Below are 19162 nucleotides of genomic sequence, written 5' to 3' on the forward strand. Positions count from 1 at the left end.
GTGATGGAGGCAGAGAGTTTAAAAGACAGAAAGATGGAGAGGGACAAAAGCAAGCGGTGAGATAAAAAATAGGCCACAGGGTGCCTCAGTCTTTAATTCCACGTGGTTTCTAATAGCAGTTTCGACCTTCTGTCCCTAACTCCAGTCTTTAGCAGTCAATGTGGACTTCCAGCTCCTGCTGCTAAGAGATGGCATAAAGGCAAACTAGTATTTTAATAGCTACCCAATTGGTCCTGACTGTTCCTATAATTAAATGAAGGAGAGTGTAGTGTTCACTTTATTTCCTTGTTTTCCTCCAAATATCAAGTAGCTAGATATATTGAAAGACATGTTAGTGCAGTTATCATTTTCCCAGATAATCTCTGCAGGGCTAGCAAAAGCAGGTGCCCTGAATTGGCAGGTCTTGGCAAACATCCTCAGGAACTCCTGGTTTCTGCTCAGAGAGCATCAGAGAAGTTCCCCCAGATCTTGGTAGACTGATCAAGTCTCAAGAGTATGGGGCCCCTTACAGGGAGATGGAAAGAAAAAATTATTTCCCTCAGCCAGAATAGAGTTTCTGGGACTTTCTGGACTTGGTTGGTCTCAGTGCTCAAATAATTCAAGGTCTCTAGGGTCCCAGTGCTCAGTCTTGGGGCATAGTGTGGAGTATTGGTAAGAGCTTGGCCCTGCAGTCCAGACACCTGTGTCAAAATGCCAGCTCAGTGTGTGATAGCCAGGGCCCTCTGACAAATGGCTTCGATTCTCCATGCCTCCATGTCCTCGTCTTTATAATATCCAGACATGGGGGGATTGTCTGGATCGCATAAGATCCAGTGATGTGGGGATTGTGGAGGACTAAGTAACCTCACAGACCATAGGAAGCATCTAGCCAGGTGCTTTTGAGTGTGTTATCCCATTTCAGAGATGAGTACAACTGAGGCTTGCAAAGTTGCTTTAACTTGCTCCAGGTTCCACACAGCTGATATTGGAGCCTGGTTTGGTCTGACTGTTATCACCCCATTTTAGTGACTTCATCTGAGAGGACCTGTTGCTTTGAGTTCTTAGGGTATGCAGCTGAAAGAGCAAAATTCTACTGATGTTAAGCAGAATTATTTTTTAAATGAACAAAGGAGGAAAATCAGCCCATCCCCTACTTTCTAGAGTCAGCCTCTCCTAAATTGGTTCCTGACACACCAGTGAAATGTGAGATTATTTGGGGGAGTTCATGAAGGAGTATCATGGGAGAATTTGTATTTAGCTTATGTGCATCAACAAAAATTTATATAATTAATCCAGTGCTTCACAGCTATTATGCTTAGAATAAGATTAAGTTAAAAAAATAATAACAGTTGAAGCTATCTAAAGTTGGTTTAGGAAAAAAAAAAAATATTGCGGGCAGTCCCATACAGACTTCATAAAGCCTATAGCATAGCTGTTAAGAATCCAGGTTCTGGAGCCAGACTGCCAGAGTTCACATGCTAAGCACTCATCAGGTGTGTGGCCCTGGGTAAGTTAAATCAATCACTTGTGCTTCAGATTCTTTATCTGCAAAATGGGATGATAATAAAGCCACCCACCTAGAACTGCTGCAAGAATTAACTGAAGGGATATGTGGATAAGCTCTTGGAATAGTTAATTATGCATGTTCAGTTGATGACGGTGGTGATGATGGTGGTGGCTATGGGGACAGAGCTGAAAAAACCTTGAAGATGGTATGTGTCCACATGATCAACTTTTAGAAACACTTTTTACAATTCTTAGAGAAAGAACTAGCATTTCACATGTAGGAAGCCTAGACCAGAAGGAAGCTAGGAGGGATCCCAGCTCTCAGGTCACAAGTGGCATAAACAAGTTTCTTCCTATTCCCAGGTCTAGATCCACCTGCTAGAAGTGGTGGTCCCCCGCTGGCATCAGAATGGCAGCTAAGCAGATTCGCCAGCTCTTCTCTCTGACATTGAACTAATCTTCAGGCCCAAAGCTCCCTTGATGTATAAACAGGCAACTGTTTAACCAAAAGTTGGCAAATCCATCGAGAGCCTGGCCAGGAACCTCCTCCAAGCAAATCTGCTTTCAGGAGGCCTGTTGGTGCCAACTTGCTTATCAGGAGAAGAACTCTCTCCCCATCTGTCTTATAGCACCATGATTGATGGGAGGAGATAATTAATATCTCGTCTCCAATGGGGAAAGCAGATTGCATTCCCCTCTCTCTTTTCTTAAACCCAACTGGCGAGTTTATCACTGTTTGCGTGTTCTCTTTATTTAATCCAGTTATGGCAGCCATGTCAAAATACAGCTTAGCATCACACAGGCACCCACGTGAAGCTGTGTACACAGCTCTGTGGGCCTCCTCCTGAGTTTTGAGGTCAACTTTAGAATTTTTCTTTTATTGAAACAATACATGTCAAAGCTAGAGCAAAGACTAGAAGGAAGGTTTGTGCAGTGTTGTCTCTGAGATAAAGAGTATGTTTTTTCATTTTCTTTTTTGCTCTATTTTTGTGTTCCATGCCTAGGGAGGCCTACATTACTTTTATAATTAGAACGTAATGCAGTAGATATTGTTTTCAAATTTGTGTGAAATTTAAAATAGGCAAAATCAATTAGTCCTCAATGAGCCTTTAAACTCTCAGAGGCACAAGCTGATTCAGGCCCTGAGTACTATAAAGAGCATGGGTCACCCATCCTGGGGTCCTTGGTTCCAGGATTTGGGCCCTGACTACATTTCTGCTTAGGCTGGTTTTTCTTTCATTCCTGAATGTGAAACTCAAGTCAACTTTCTTCACCCAGAGTGTATGTAATATAGCGTTTACTGTGTGCCAGAGACTGTCCTAAATGCCTTATAGATATTAATTCTTTCAATTCTCACAACAGTCCCATGATATAAGTACAGTTATTATCATGCCCATTTTCTAAATGGGAAAACTGAGGCTAGAGAGATTAAACAACACACAGCTTGGGAATGGGGAAACAGACTTGAACGCAGGTGGTCTGGTTCCAGGGTCTAGACTCCGAGCCACTGTGCTACACTGATTCCCTAAGTATGTCCATTGTGGAGTTTCCTGCCACGTTCAAGCCACAGGTTCTTATGGAGGACATGTTCCTTCCACCAGTCAGGTCAGACCTGCCTCTCCTGCGGCTGGTCTCCTCTTACGTGAGGTAGTGAAGCTGAGCTTCTCCCTGTAGCTCTCACTCCCACCGCTTTAGCTTCTCTTCACTCATTCGGGCTCCTGCACATGCTATTTCTGTCTCCTATAAAGCTCTTCCCCGCAGCTCTTCAGATGAGTGATTCCTTCTCATCCCTCTTGTCAGTGTCGCCTCCTCAGCAAAATCTTCCCCAACAATCTTGACTAATTAAGTCCCTGTCTCTTTATTTTCTGTCATGGCACTCTGTTTTCCTGTATAACACTTATCACAAATGTCTAATTATATGTTCCTGTATTTTGTAGCTCTTTATGACTACTTACTTATGTATTAGAGCAGTTTTACGGCCTGTGGTGAAGAGTGTGGGATCCAGAGCCTGACTGCTAGGTTTGATTCCCTCCCCTACCACTGACCAGGTGTGTAGCCTTGGGAAAATTACTTAACCTCTCTGCATCTTTGTTCCTTCACTTGTAAAACGAACTCTCGTAGGACTGTGATGAAGACTAAATGAGAGAATATACGTTAAGTGCAAGGAATGGGACTTAGAAAGTAGTACGTGCTCAATAAATGATAAATATTATAGATTTACCTCTCATTCTAGAAGAGACAGAAGGACAGGGCTCATGTCCATCTCCTTTACAACCATATTCTCAGCACATAGACTTGGAGAGCTGCTGAATGAGCAAATGACCCAAGCTCTTTGGCTCTTCCAACTACTGTGGAGTAAGGACCAACAGATGACTCCAGCCCAGGTCAGGAAAGGGCATAACCCATACTGACATGTGAGAAATGGCCAGTGGATCCCTTATGGAGCTGCCAGTTTAGGAAATTAATGACCTGAATCCTCACTGACTTGGGCCTTGGAAAGATGGGAGGGTTTCGTATTCGTGGTTCTCAGACAGAATCAGGGCGCACGTGAAGCTTGTCACATCTGCCACCACAACCAAGGGCATCACAGGAGACACTGTGCAGGCACTAGGTTTCTGTCCTTGGTGCTGAAATGACATTGCTTTTCAGACCATAAACGGTTTCTCCTTAGCCCTGACGTGCCCTACACATGCCTGTCTACAAAGTCCTAGAATAGAGAAGAGGAGCAATTGAAATTTTAATTTTCCACCTTGATGATGGAAAATGTTAGGTATCTTGGTGAACCTTCATTCAGTCATGTCCAACTCTTTGTGACCCCATGGACTGCAGCATGCCAGGCTTCCTTGTCCATCACCAACTCCTGGAGCTTACTCAGGCTCATGCCCATTGAGTTGGTGATGCCATCCAAACATCTCATCCTCTCTCGTCCCCTTATCCTCCTTCCTTCAAGCTTTTCCAGCATCAGGGTATTTTCCAATGAGTCAGTTCTTTTGCATCAGGTGGCCAAATTATTGGAGCTTCAGCTTCACCATCAGTCCTTCCAATGAATATTCAGGACTGATTTCCTTTAGGATTGACTAGTTGGATCTCCTTGCAGTCCAAGGGACTCTCAAGAGTCTTCTTCAACACCACAGTTCAGAAGCATCAGTTCTTTAGTGCTCAACTTTTTTTATAGTTCAACTCTCACATCCATACATGACTACTGGAAAAGCCATAGCTTTGACTGGATGGACCAAGCACTTGCTAAGTGCTGAGCACTACGCTAAGCCCTCTCCATATAAAATATAATCGCTTTAAACTCTGTGAGACAGGTATTATGATGATCACTGTTTCACATAAGAAGCTGAGGTGTCTTGTGTTCAGGTTGCCCAAGGTTAATGGCAGATCCAGGACTTGTACCAAACAGTCTAGCCCCAGAGCCCCACGTTTGGCCCCCGTGTCACGTGGCTATTTTGTGTGGGCCCTTCACTAGCTGGCTGACTTCTTACAATGTGTTTTCATGCTTTGCTCCATGATTTTGTGTTTAAACTGAAATGCTTAGGTTGTACTTACACTAAAGAGTAATCTGGGTTTGGTAACATATCACTGGGCAGAAAAAGAGAAGAAGTATTTTTACAGGCTGTGTGACTTTGGATGACCTTGGCTCATACATCCTCTCTGGGCCTCAGTGTGTTGGGGATTTTTATCTATAGAATAGTTATATTAACTAATTGCTGAGATTTCTTCTTGCTCAAACATGCTGTAAAATCTGAGGGGCAGAGTTCTTCCTTTCAGAATTCATTATACGACAAGACAGTTCTGGAATAATTCCACACTTGATGAATATGCCGAGATTGTAGCCAGGGAATTAACTGAATTGAGAGATTTCTTTAGCGTCTGTCTTTTCTGGAGCCATTTTCAAAGGCTACAGATTACTTTCTTAGCTAACTTTTTCTCCCATGGGGGAGATTCAGAACCCCTCACCACCCTCCATCTGATTAACTCTGATGCTCACCTACCTGGTCCTTGTGATGTCCCAGTAGAATCATATTTAGCTATGACACTGTCCCATATTGTGGCAGTAGAGACAAATCTCAGGAAGACAGACAGTTCCTGAGAGCCCAGGAGATAAAATCAAATGCAAACTATCCCATGTTTGCCCTCAAGTAACCTGTTCTGAAGACAGAAGTTCCTTGTGAGGTTTGGCAAGAAGCCTCTTCCAACCAGCAATGAGCCATTTTCTCTTGGTTCATTCATTTCTGGGCGCTGTCTTTTTGAGGAAGAGTAAGTTCTCAGATCCTTCGTTTGAGTCCTTTTGGAGGGACCCCAGCAAGTTGGGATGAAGAATGGGAAAGTAGTTAAGCTCCTGCACTGGATTCATTCAGACCTGAATTCAAGTCCCAACCTGATCACTATGTGACTTTGGAGAAATTACTTAACTTTCCTGTGATTCAGTTCCTTCACTTGTTAAATGTGTGGAGGTAGATGGGAGGGGGGTTCAGGATTGGGAACACGTGTTGATGTATGGCAAAACCAATACAGTATTGTAGAGTAAAATAAAGTAAAATTAAAAATAAATAAATAAAATGGATAACCAACAAAGGAAAAAAAAAAGAAAATTTTGATACCTGGTTAACCAACAGCAGCTATGTCCTTATTGCCTGACAGATATGGATGTTATTCTTCCCTTTTTTCATTCACTCAACAAATATTTACTGGGCACACGTTGTATGCTAGGCACTGTGCTAGACACTGCTCTAGGCACTAGGGATACCACAGTGATCAAAAAGAGACAAAAATGGGGAAAGGATAGTTAGGGAGTTTGGAATGGACATGTACACACTGCTTAGTGTTATGTGTCAGATGGAAGGGGAGCTTGGGGGATAATGGGTACATACATGTATGTGGATGAACCTTTTCACTGTCCACCTGAAACTTCACAACATTGTTAATAAGCTATACCCCCAAAGAAAATAAAAAGTTCAGAAAAAAAGACAAATATTTCTGCCCTCTTGGGGCTTATGTCCAGTAGTAGAAAAGGCAATAAATGAAATAGATACCTTGTGCATTGTATTAGAAAGGGAAAAGTGCTATGGAAAAAAATAAAACACCAAAGGAGGCTTGGGGAGGGGTGTCATGTCTATGAAAAAGGAACTGATGGTTGGGTCAGCCCATTGTTTGGGTTGAGTCTTACTAAACACTTTGCAAGGAATTTTGTAAATATCACCCATCACGCTTTTGCAGCTGATTTGGGAGCTTGTCAGAACAGGTGTCATGGGCTCATCCTACAGGTGAGGCAACTGGCATTCAGAGAGGGTGAATCAGCCCCACACCTCAGTGAGTGCAGAGACAGCATTGGCACCAGACCCTCTTCGTGTCTGTTCTTCTAGGATATCTCACGTTGACCCTAGGTTTCCCAGGTAACTAGGTCACCTGGAAACAAAACTAAAGAGGGGACAGCATCACTGGCCATCTTCTGTGTAACCGGCCTCTTGCTGCACACCTTCCCTCCATGCCTCAGGTGGGAGAGCCGTGCGCCTTTTCCTGGTGAGCCAGCATTGATGAAAGACTCACCCAGATGTTCACAAACTTACTTTGGTTTCCAGCCTTTACCTTTTCAAATTACGGTAAATCCACACAGGGGAGTAAAAAGCAAAATCACTGCCTAAACAGCTTGATTGTTTTTGCCTGAGAGATTCCCACACTCTGGGCCTCTTCCACCTTCTCTCAGTCCAGACCTAAGTTCCTGGTAGCCCCTTTCAACCCAGGAACTTTTCTGAGACCTGGGCAATATGTGATCTCTATTTGCTCATAATTAACTAAAGCATGCTTTTGTAGCTTATCGGTTTTGAAGGGAGTAAGCCAGTAAGTACAGCAGTCAATCTCCCAAACGCTGTAAATATTTTATTTTGGAGATTACTGCAGAAATATTGTATTTGGATATTGCAGTCTGGGACATCACATTAAAATTGCAAGATGATGCTGTTATCCAGTCTAATGGAACATGAAATTAAAAAGCTGGTCCATGGAAAGAAAAATTTTGCATGTCATCCCACCTGTATTTCTTCTCTCTCTCTCCCTCAGTTGTCTTGATTATCATGAAAGTTTTGATAAAGTATCTAAAATTTAAAAGGTTTAAGCACAGTTTAGTGTACCCCCCGGACATTATCATCTAATTGGCACCAGCCAGAGTCAAGATAGGATTTTCTTTTCCTTGCCTCTGTGTCTTCCTTCAGTGAATCAGTTACAGCCAAGTTTGGTGTCAGTAAGTGCCATTGTGAGTGTACTGAAAACCTTTCACCAAGTCGCTCCCCAGAGAGAACGTGGCTTTGCTAAGGATAGTGAATTTTACACTTGGAAAGAAAATTTTAGGGAAAGGTCAGGACCAGGGACATTGGAAACCTGGGTCTTCTGGTTGGCTTCTGCCCTGTGTGTCTTCAGAAAAGTTCTCAGCCTCTTCTGGGACTCCATGCATCCCTCTAGTGCTTGCCCCACACCCTCTTCCTCGGTATAAGAGTGACTTAAGAATGTCACAGCTAAGTTGTGTTGTTCAGTCGCTAAGTTGTGTCCGACTCTTTGCAGTCCCGTGAACTGCAGCACGCCAGGCTTCCCTGTCCATCACCAACTCCCGAGGCTTGCTCAAACTCATGTCCATCAAGTCAGTTATGCCATCGAACCATCTCATCCTCTGTCATCCCCTTCTTCTATTGCCCTCAATCTTTTCCAGCATCAGGGCCTTTTCCAATGAGTCTGCTCTTCACATCAGGTGGCCAAAGTAGTAGAGCTTCAGCATCAGTCCTTCCAATGAATATTCAGGGTTGATTTCCTTTAGGATTGATTGGTTTGATCTCCCTGCTATCCAAGGGACTCTCAAGAGTCTTCTCCAGTGCCACATTTTGAAAGCATTAATTCTTCAGCACTCAGCTTTCCTTATGGTCCAACTCTCTCGTCTGTAGATGACTACTGGAAAAACCATAGCTTTGACTGTAGGGACCTTTATCAGCAAGTGATGTCTCTGCTTTTTAATATGCTTTGTAGGTTTGTCATAGCTTTCCTTCCAAGGAGCAAGAGTCAGCAATGATTTTGGAGCTCAAGAAAATAAAATCTGTCACTGTTTCTACTTTTTCCCAATCTGTTTGCCATGAAGTGATGGGGCTAGACACCATGATCTTAGTTTTTTGAATGTTGAATTTTAAGCCAGCTTCTTCACTCTCTTCTTTCACCTTCAACAAGAAGCCCTTTAGTTCCTCTTCATTTTATGCCATGAGGGTGGTATCATCTGTATAACTGAGGTTGTTCATATTTCTCCTGGCAATCTTGATTCTAGCTTGTGAATCATCCACCCCAAACAGTACCTTAGAGACTACCTCACACATCATTATTACAACTGGTGGTCTGTGGGCTGGATTCAACCTAGGGTGTGTCTTATTTGTCAGAATTTTTTTAAGGGATTTGCAATTCTTTTAGAAAATGCATTCTCTACATCGTTGCTGATTCTACCCACACTGTTATCTTTTACTCAGCCTACCTCACACACTTACATTATTTGTCTGATCCCTGTAGGCATTTAATTTTACAACCTAGACCTAGCCCAACTTTGTCAGCTTCCCATGGGGAAAATTAGTCAAGGTCATTATTTTCCAAACTCACCTAGCTGGTTACTGGTAGGGTCACGTTGTGATGAGATGAGAAGCACATTTTCATAGAATTAAGTCTCTTCACCAATAGCATCATTGTAATCACCATTTTTATTACACTAGCATCAATTTTGGGAGAAGGCAATGGCAACCCACTCCAGCACTCTTGCCTGGAAAATCCCATGGACAGAGGAACCTGGTAGGCTGCAGTCCATGGGGCCGCTAAGAGTGGGACAAGACTGAGTGACTTCACTTTCACTTTGCATTTTCATGCATTGGAGAAGGAAATGGCAACCCACTCCAGTGTTCTTGCCTGGAGAATCCCAGGGACGGGAGAGCCTGGTGGGCCACCATCTTTGGGGTCGCACGGAGTCGGACATGACTGAAGCGACTTAGCAGCAGCAGCATCAAGTTTTTCTAAGAATTAAATCTATTACACCATTGTGCTCAGTGAATGACCAGTGTCTGGGGGCAGGTCCTCTATTTGTGCAGAAGAAAGTGTTATGGGTGTGGGTTTATTAGTGAGGTCTCAGGCAGTTCCCTCTAGTGAATTTGTGGGAGGCTCAGTGGGAGAGATTCTTTCTAGAATTGAGCGTGGCCAGCAGGGTGGGACCATCTTCAGCTGCTGTACTCTGCAGCTGCCTTGCAGTGTTCCAGTACCTGTAAGGTAGGCAAAAAGGAGGAAGCTTGGGTCAGTTCTAGTGAGTGCAGCATCTGTCTTGGAGGAGACAGGCAACTCCAATGTGAAGACAGAGGTGAGATCTGTCATGAAGCCACAAAACCCTGTAGACACACAATGGGGGATGCAGCCTGGCCTAGTGGAAAAGTGGCACTAATGCACCACAGCCATGGCTACCTACTTTACCTGGAGGCTAAGAACATTTGCATCCATCACAGTAGTGATACAGGTGAAATGGTCAAGGAATGTATTAGTCCGGACATTTTCCTTTGCAAATGACAGAACCCTATTCCAAAATGCGTTAAGCACATTACTGACAAGTCTGGGGGTGAGTCAGGGACAGCAAGCTCCAGGGTCTCAAGCAAAATCACTGAAGCTTTGTCTGTGTCTATCTCCTCTCTCTCTCTCTTTTCTCTCTTTGTTTTTGTGATACCTTCATGGTCAGACAACCTCTATACACATGGTGACAAGATGGCTGCCTGCAACCCTCAGCTCACATTCTTCCAGACAAAAATCCCTAAGAAAGGCCTTCCTTCCTCGTTTTTTCAGCAAAAATCCAGAACCCAGTCTCAGACTCAGCTTGAGTTGTTTTCCCGTCCCTGAAGCAATTATGGCAGCCAAGCAGGTGGTATACTCTGGTTGATCAAGCCGAGCCGTGTTCCCAACCCTGGTGCTGTGAGAGTTGAGGGTGGATGTCCAAAATAAAATCAGGGTGCGGTTCCCACAAAAGCAAGGAACAGATGCCGGGCAGACAGAGAGAAGGAAATGAAGTACCAATATGTGCTTCAGTGTGGAGGAACCTTGAAAACACGATGATAGCGGGAAGAGGCCCCACCTTGTGTGATTCCATCTCTATGAAATATCCAGACTAGGTAAATCCATGGATGGATGGCCAGGATCTGGAGGGAAGGGGAATAAGAAGTAACTGCTGATGAGGATGGGGGTTCCCTTTGAGGGTGATGAACTATTTTGAAGCTAGGTAAAGATGACGATTGTAGATGAACTAATTCTGTTGAAATGTATGTTTTTAAATGGTTGATTTTACGTTGTATGAGCTAGAAGAGCAGCCAGATCAGAAAACTTGTAAATTATAAACTCTTAAGGAGACAACCAGCTCCTGAGGGGCAGGGATCATCTTTGCTTCTCCTTGCTTTCCACCAGGGCCAGCCCATGCCTGGCACATAGTAGGTGTGAAATTAATGCTAAGTGAAAATGAGCTGAGAGTTTGGGCCAGAAGTCTTGGTCCTAGCTCTGTCCACCCTCCAGCGGCTCCATCCACCTTACAAGCTCTTTGACCTTTGATTTCTGTGTCTGTAAATTAGGGAATGCCGATTTTGCCTTGCCCGCCTCACAGAATTCTCTGTGTGTGTGCACGTGTGTGTGTGTGTGTCCTAGAGGAGGAGTTATTAATCTGAGGTTCATGGATAGAATTTAGGGGTCTGTGACTTTGATGAGAAGAAAGTGATTTTTTTAAACTGCCCTGGGTCTTTGTTGCTCTACGGGCTCTTCTCTAGTTTCAGTGAGTGGAGGCTCCTCTCTCGTTTGGGGTGCACAGGCTTCAGTAGTTGTGGCTCCCAGGCTCTAGAGCACAAGCTCAACAGCTGTGGTGCAGAGTCTTAGTTGCTCCACGACATGTGGGATCTTCCCAGATCAGGGACTGAACCCGTGTCTCCTGTATGGGCAGGCAGATTCTTTACCGCTGGACCATCAGGGAAGCCCAGGAAGAAAATGATCTTAATTTTCACTAAATGCTAATTGAAATCCAGCTAAATATAGGATGACAAACCACTACAGTATTAGCAGTTGCTGTTGGAATCATATATTTCCTTTTTTGGTCCATTCTTCCTGTCGTGTCCCCAACAAGTGATTGAACTTGTGACCCTTGCGTTGTAAGTTCAGAGTCTTAACTACTGGACTGCAGAGAAGTCCCAGGAATCACGTATTTTTGAATCATATTATAGTTGATGCATCCATGTCTAAATATCATTTATGCTCACCTTTTCTTCAAAATTATAATAGTGTTTAGACCTACTGCAAGATCTTGTTATTAAGTGTGTTAAAAAGAAAACACATGTAATTACCATAAATTTGGTGTTTAAAAAAACATTTTGCAATCCTCTATATAGTGTGTGAATCAAGAATCATGTGAATTACTATGCCATCACTTTGGTATTTATGGAAATATTTTTGTAACTGTGTATTTTTGTTGCATTTAAAAGCATTATTCTGCAATGGGATAAATTTAGGAGTATAGGATTAACAGATGGTTATAAGTAAAATAGATGATCAACAATAGCACAGGAAACTATATTCAATATCTTTCAGTAGCCTGTAAAGGAAAAGAATCTGAAATGTATGTATATGTGCGTGTGTGTGTGTGTGTGTGTGTGTGTGTGTGTATAAAACTAAATCACTTTGCTATACACCTGAAACTAACACTGTATTGTAAATGAATATACTTAGTTTACTGATTAATTTTTTAAAATAAATTTAAAATAAAAGCATTATTCTGAGATGAGGGTCTATAGCTGTATTCACCAAATTCCAGTGTATCTGTGGCATGAAAAGGTGATTTCAGAAGTTTGCTAAAGTGGAAGCAGATGTAGCAGATGGTCGTTGCCATCTAACTGTGCTGGACAGGCAAGTGTCCTAAGCGCTCTGAGCCTCAGTGTCTTCATCTGTAAAATGGGCATAATAATAGTACCCACCTCACAGTGTTACAGAGACCAGCTTCACTTGTGAAGATCAAATGAGAAACTACACACAGACCATCTAGCTCAGCACTGAGCATGCAGTAGTGCTCAAAAAATGGCTTTATGGCCAAGACCTTCCCAGACAGACAGTAGTTTTCACCACTTGTTTTGGACTCTGGGTTGAACTCTTTCATGGCTAAGCATGACTTTGTCTTATCCAGGTTCATCCGGAAACAGGGCCTGGACCGGCTCTTCCTGGAGTGTGACGCCCACATGTGGCGCCTGGGGGACCGGCGGATCCCAGAGGGCATTGCTGTGGATGGGGGCTCAGACTGGTTCCTGCTAAACCGGAAGTTTGTGGAGTATGTGACATTCTCCACTGATGATCTGGTGACCAAAATGAAGCAATTCTACTCCTATACTCTGCTTCCTGCCGAGGTGAGTATCTGGGGAAAAGTCCCTGAGAAAGGTAGGGGCTGGCTCTAGCCTTTGGAGCAAAGTGGATGCTGAATTTTTGGTGAAGCTACATGGGGATTAGTACATTGTCCTCCACACATCCAGAGGAAGATGGGGAACTGTGCGAGCTACCAGAGACCTTACTCTCACCGTACGACCCCTGGTCCAGTCCAGTCTGGAGGGAGGTCATTGTATGGAGGAGATGCACAAGGCTGCCAGCAGCCATCTATACAGTGTCTTTAAAAGTGTAAAGTAAAAAAGGCAGTTCTTCCTCAAGACACTTGGCTCCCATCGGTCATAAAATCATCACAATACACTAATTTTGTTAGAACAGCTTTATTGCCATTTTTTAGAAAATTGCTATTGAAAAAAAATACAAAGCTCTCATACCTACAATGTCGATGGTACCCACAGGGCTGTGCCATGCATAACTTGCACAATTGTATATGCTGGCTTCTTTAGAGACACCTGTATCAGCTTTTGACAGATGCTGCAGTCCCCAGTCCTGTAAAAGCTTTTCCAGTAGTTTTGGCCTCATCAGTCACATCAGAAGTTCCGGTGATCACCACACCAGGGCTACTCTTGGGTTTGCTCTACCTCCTCCATTGGCAGCCATTGTGGCTGAATGCTTAGGACCCACTATTTCTTGTTAGCTTTTGCAGCTATTTGAAAAGCTCTCAGAAGTCTGTGACCACTTCTCAGACCTCAGGGTGGGAACCTGTCTTAGTTCAGGGTACCAAAACAAGATACAGAAGAATGAAGGTGCTTCTTGTAGTTCCAGGGGCTAGAAGTTGTAGGTCAACGTGCCAGTGTGGTCAGGTGCCTTCTCTCTTTTTGGTTGCAGACTGCCTACTGACAGTTCCCACTGTCTTCTCACATGGCATAAGGGGTGAGGGAAGGACACTAATCCTATTTGTGTGGACCCTACCCTCATTGCAATCACTTTCCAAAGGCCCTACCTCCTAACACCATCACTTGGGGGTTAGGGTTTCAACCTATAAATTTTGTGGGGATGCAAACATTCAGTCCATTTCAGAAAGTCCTGTGTGTAAGATTGCAGGCTATTCTGAAACAGCCCCAGCCCCGTCTGGAAATGGGTAGGGACTCAGTGCTACAGTGTTGCTCCTGACAACAGCCAGCAGACCTGGGCAGAGAGATTCTAGATTAGTTCCCTGACCTCTAGTTCACTTTCACCCTAATCTCTAACTTCAGAAAACTCCAGTGCTGGCTCTGTTTCCATTGAGCCTATGACACCTCCCATGAATGGCCCACCATTCCTGGCTGTGCTGCATCTCAGGGCCACTCAGGTTCTGTGTTTCTAGGCCGAACAAGGCAATGAATCTCACTTGATGGTTTCTACATCCCTCACCAACATCTGGGGCAGGGCCAAGCTCTGAGTAGGGCTGACTGCAGACATAACTCCTAAGGGATGATGGGCTTGTCATCACTGGGTCAGGTTTTGCTATTCTGTATACATGTTAAGTCATCAGCTTTTAATCATGTTTCAGCAAAAATCACTTTCTCAATTCCAATAACCTCCTCATCCATTATCTTTTCTGTATCATTACAAAAGGACACAGGACAATTGATAATTGGGTACCTACCCCACTGCTTGATGGAGAATATGTGCCTGGAGAATATGGGCTTTTAGACAATTCAAGCTTAAAATGCAGATTCACAGACATGTCATTTAGCATCACAAGAAGGTCAGCTGGGTGGTGTGGATAGAGCCTCATTTTATCCACTCAGCCATTGAGAAGAGACTATTTGGGACTTTGTTTGACAAGGTGTGCATCCCAATGCTGGCTCTCTCTGTCCCACCCACCCCACCCCCTACCCCACAGCGCACCCAGGCACTTTACATTCCAATGTCTCTTTAGATCCCACCCCCTGCATCCCAGCATTTCTGCCCTGCACTTTTCCCAACCCTCCTCTAAGGGATGAACTTAGGAGAAATCTGAAGGCTGTGCCATGAGTTTGCAACAGGTGGACACGTATTCCCCAATAGTTTCCCCTAGGAAGCAGACAGCAGGGGAAACCCTGGTATCTGAGGTTGTTATAAAACAGTGTCCAAATAGAATTCAGTGTGTGTGTTTCTTTCCCCATCTCTCTCTCTCTTTCAGCAGCTCCAACAGTGTGTCTCTGCTCTGGCCTCTCTTTTCACTCTCAACATTGCATTTTTCTCAGATTCCTAGGAGAGGTTGGCCAAGAGTCTCAGGAATAGGGGGAAATGATGGTGTCTGGTTCAGCACCACGGACAGCGGGAGGCCTCAGCACAGCCCCACCTCCTTTCCTCTCTGTGTTCTAGTCCCTCTTCCTGTGACTGGGGCAGGAGGGCGTCCATGATTCTGGCCTCCCTCTCCCAGGAATGAAATTCCAGGGCTTCAGTCTTTGTTCCAAAATATCAGACTGAATCCCTTTGGTTTCAGGTCTAGCTGTTTGTAAAATCAAGAGTCCTTTGGCCCAGGGTTTTCTAGAAAATTGCCCCAAAGTTTTCCTCTGGTCCTCAGGTGTTGACATACCTTGTGCTGTGCTTAGTCACTCAGTCATGTCTGACTCTTTGTGACCCTGCAGCCTGTAGCCTGCCAGGCCCCTCTGTCCATGGGGATTCTCCAGGGAAGAATACTGGAGTAGGTTGCCATGCCCTCCTCCAGGGGATCTTCCCAACCCAGGGATGGAACCCAGGTCTCCTGCATTGCAGGCAGATTCTTTACCCTCTGAGCCACCAGGGAAGCCCAAGAATACTGGAGTAGGTAGCCTATCTTTCTCCAGTGTATCTTCCCAACCCAGAAATTGAGCCAGGTCTCCCGCATTGCAGGAGCTTACCAGCTGAGCTGCCAAGGAAGCCCTTAAGGGACTTTTTCTCCCTGCTGAACGGATGTACTGGGTCATAAGAGATGTCTTGAAATCAGCTTCTAGGCTGCTGGGAAGAGACTTCTTAGAAAAACAGAGCAGTAACTGCTAAGCAGAATGCCGCTCTGGACAAAACTTCCAGGGTGCTCTGGCTAGGCCTGCACGGAACTAACGCCATTTGCAGAGAGAACAGCTGAGTCTGCAAGAGAGTCCCTTCACTGTCAGGTGGTCCCTGGGAAGGACCCCAGCCCAGCCCAGTCGAAGGAGACTGGGCGAGGTCTCGAGCCAGGCCCTTCTCTCCCCCACAGTCCTTCTTCCACACGGTCCTGGAGAACAGCCCCCACTGCGACACCATGGTGGACAACAACCTGCGCATCACCAACTGGAACCGCAAGCTGGGCTGCAAGTGTCAGTACAAGCACATCGTGGACTGGTGCGGCTGCTCCCCCAACGACTTCAAGCCGCAGGACTTCCACCGCTTCCAGGTGAGCCGCCACCCAGCCCGCCTGCCGCGCCTTCCAGCCAGCATCTGCAGGTGGCCCAGGCAGCCCCGCAGGCCATCACATCCCATACGCTCCAACCCCAGCTGTTGATAATGACAACAACCTCCACAATAGCCAACACTTACTGATCACTAACACCATGCAAGGGACCATCTAACTGCTTGGCCTGTGTCGACTCATTAACCCCACAGCAGAGATAGATTATTTTAGAGATAGGGAAACTGTGGTAGAGAGAGATCAAAACCTTTATGCAAGGTCACATAGCCCAACATATCTGTTTGCAAAGGCTGTACTTGCATCCATTTCTCTATGCTGCTTTTTGATCAGAATCTCCTGAAATATTTGTTTAAAATACATTTTTGGGTACAAACTTGGTTAGAGTGCAGAGTTTCTCAACCTCAGCACTCTTAACATCGTGGCTGGATAATTCTGTGTTAGGGTGGAGGGATGTAGGATGTTTAAACAGCATCCTTGGCCTCCGCCCGCTAGATTCCAGAAGCAGCCCACTCCCCTCCACTGTGACAACCAGGATGTCACTGTTTAATGTCCCCGTGGGGATCCAGTAGCACCTTGCAGACATGACAACCAGGAATGTCTTCAGATATCACCAGATATCCACTGGGTGCAAACACATCCCCAGTCGAGAGCTTCTGATCTCCAGTGAGGCTCAGGAATTGTTATTTTTAATGTAACAGACTTAGGGAAGTTCTGATGAGAAGCCAGGTTTGTAAACCATCGTGCTCTGTGAACTTAAAGGAGGAACAAGAAGAAAGGTGCTTGCCATCACAGGTATCTCTGCAGGGCCCAGCGGTTCATGCTCTGGGGAGAGGAGAGGCAGAAGGGTGGCCAGTGTCCATCTGCTTTCCATGAGCCTCAAGGGTGCCTTGGGCCCAGACCTATTCAGGATGGCAACCTCTTTCCATCCCACGTGAGCACGCCTCCTGCTCCCTCCAGGCCAGCACCCTGAATTCTTCCTCTTCTTCTCCTCACCATGCCCAGCCTCAGCTGCCCAGAGCACACATTCACAGGCCACTCTGAGCTCACTAGAGCTACCACGTGGAGATGACATGCTGCTCTCCAAACCACTAACTTGCAGTGATGGAGGGTGTTGAGGGCAGGGACAAGAGTGCCATGCTGATAACCCAATCCAAAGTGTCCCTCCTGCCTCGCTCTGGCATATAACTGAACCATCCACGGGAGGACCCAAACTGCCCCCATGGAGCTTCCAGCCTCTTAGCCCGGCTCCTCAGAGTGTGGTCTGTAGAACAGCAGCATCAGCATCACCAGGGAGCTTGTTAGAGATGCAGAATCTCTGGCCTGCTGAGTCAGAATCTGCATTTCAACAAGATCCCCAGGCAACAGGGGGGCTGTTCTGTTTGAGAAGCATGGGGTTGGGGTCTTCTGTGTCCCAGGCTGTGTGCCAGGTTCTCTGCAGGTGTTGGCTTCACTGGGTAGAAATCAGCTCCATTGTGCAGGTGGGGGAACCAAGGCACAGAGCGGGGACTTACTTGTCCATGGACATGCAGTAGTGGAGTGGTAGGGTGGGAGGTCCCACACGGGTGTTTCCGGGTCCAGACAGAGCTTTTTCCACCAGACCCTGCTGCCAGCCTGATTCCACACCTGGTGGAATGCGGAATACACAGCGGGTTTTGTCCCATCATTCGTATTCCCTCAAGGTTCCCACCTAACGCCTTTCGCCTGTGTAAGCAGTTGCTGCAATGAGTATTCTTGAGGCCTGTTTTTGGTGGAAGACTGAAAGCTACCCAGGGGCCTCCTCAAACCCATGTTAATTGAGGTTGGGTGAATTTGGGTGGCATTTTAGCTCCATTGTCTGTGCATAAAGGGTCTGCTGAGCAGAAAGGGATGGCAAGGGGAATGTTTGACCTGTTCAAAGGGGGACAAAATAAACACAACAATTCCCACGTTTGTAGAGGATCAGCTTTCACCCTCATTGCAAAGGACCTTCATCATTTCGAGCAAGGAGATAGGGCAGTTCTTGAGTGCACTGCCCTTCTTGGGCCATTCCAGGGCAGCAGCGTTTGCATTCCAGTCCCAGCATCCTGGGGACGTCGTGGTCCCTGCTAAAGATGAGCTAACATAGAGACCGAGTCACATGCTCACAGCTCTTCACAGCAAACAAAGATCAAGAATATTTCTCAACGTCTAGACTCAAGAAACTGCTGCCTATGAGAAACTCTGAGTTTTTATGGAAAGAACTCCAAGGACAAGAACTATAAACATAGAAACATGCTTTTTAGGAGCTCCAGGTATGATCAGAGAATCTTGGGAGGAGAAAGGAGGCTTTCCTGCCACTGACTCTGGTGCTCTGCCTCCAGAAAGTGAAGACTTAGAAGTCCCTGTAGCAGACTTTAAGGTGTAGGGAAACAGTCTCATAACAGCTGCTAACACTGTGTGTCAGATTCTATGCTAAGTACCCATATTATTATTGTACCCATTTTAAGGACTGGAAAAACTGAGGCCCTGGATGACTTCCCCAAAGACATATATAGCTCGAAAGACATAGAGCGAGAATTTGAACTCACATGGTCTGGCTCTTTTTAATGCTCCTATAAGGGAACTGAGCTAACCCCTTGACTGCAGAGAAAGGGTAGGGGGTGGGTGTCCCAGATGTCTGTGAAGCAGAGAGCAGATGGGATATTCCAAAACATTAACAAGAGTTTTTGTTATTGGGGCTTCAGATTCACTTGACTAGCAGTGTGATCCTAAGATGATATAGTCGATAGAATTTGGATTTTAGAGTCATCTGGGTTTGAATCTTATGACTGTGTTTGTACATTATCCCTTCCGTTCTCTAAGTTGAGTTTCCTCATCTGTAAAATAGGACTCATAGCACCCACTTTGCAGAGTTATTGGGAG

The 19162-nt window shown here is 45.3% G+C and overlaps 1 protein-coding gene across 1 annotated transcript in view; it reads left to right on the plus strand.

Moving 5' to 3' along the window:
* Positions 1–19162, plus strand: part of XYLT1 (xylosyltransferase 1) — a 349663-nt gene that overhangs the window by 302300 nt on the left and 28201 nt on the right. Inside the window, exons 7-8 of the mRNA XM_027961195.3 lie at positions 12695–12911; positions 16091–16267. Coding sequence (XP_027816996.2) covers positions 12695–12911; positions 16091–16267 — 394 coding nt within the window. The remainder of the gene's footprint in view (positions 1–12694; positions 12912–16090; positions 16268–19162) is intronic.

This window comes from Ovis aries, chromosome 24 (genome assembly GCF_016772045.2).
Source record: "Ovis aries strain OAR_USU_Benz2616 breed Rambouillet chromosome 24, ARS-UI_Ramb_v3.0, whole genome shotgun sequence".
In the NCBI taxonomy this organism is placed as follows: Eukaryota; Metazoa; Chordata; class Mammalia; order Artiodactyla; family Bovidae; genus Ovis; species Ovis aries.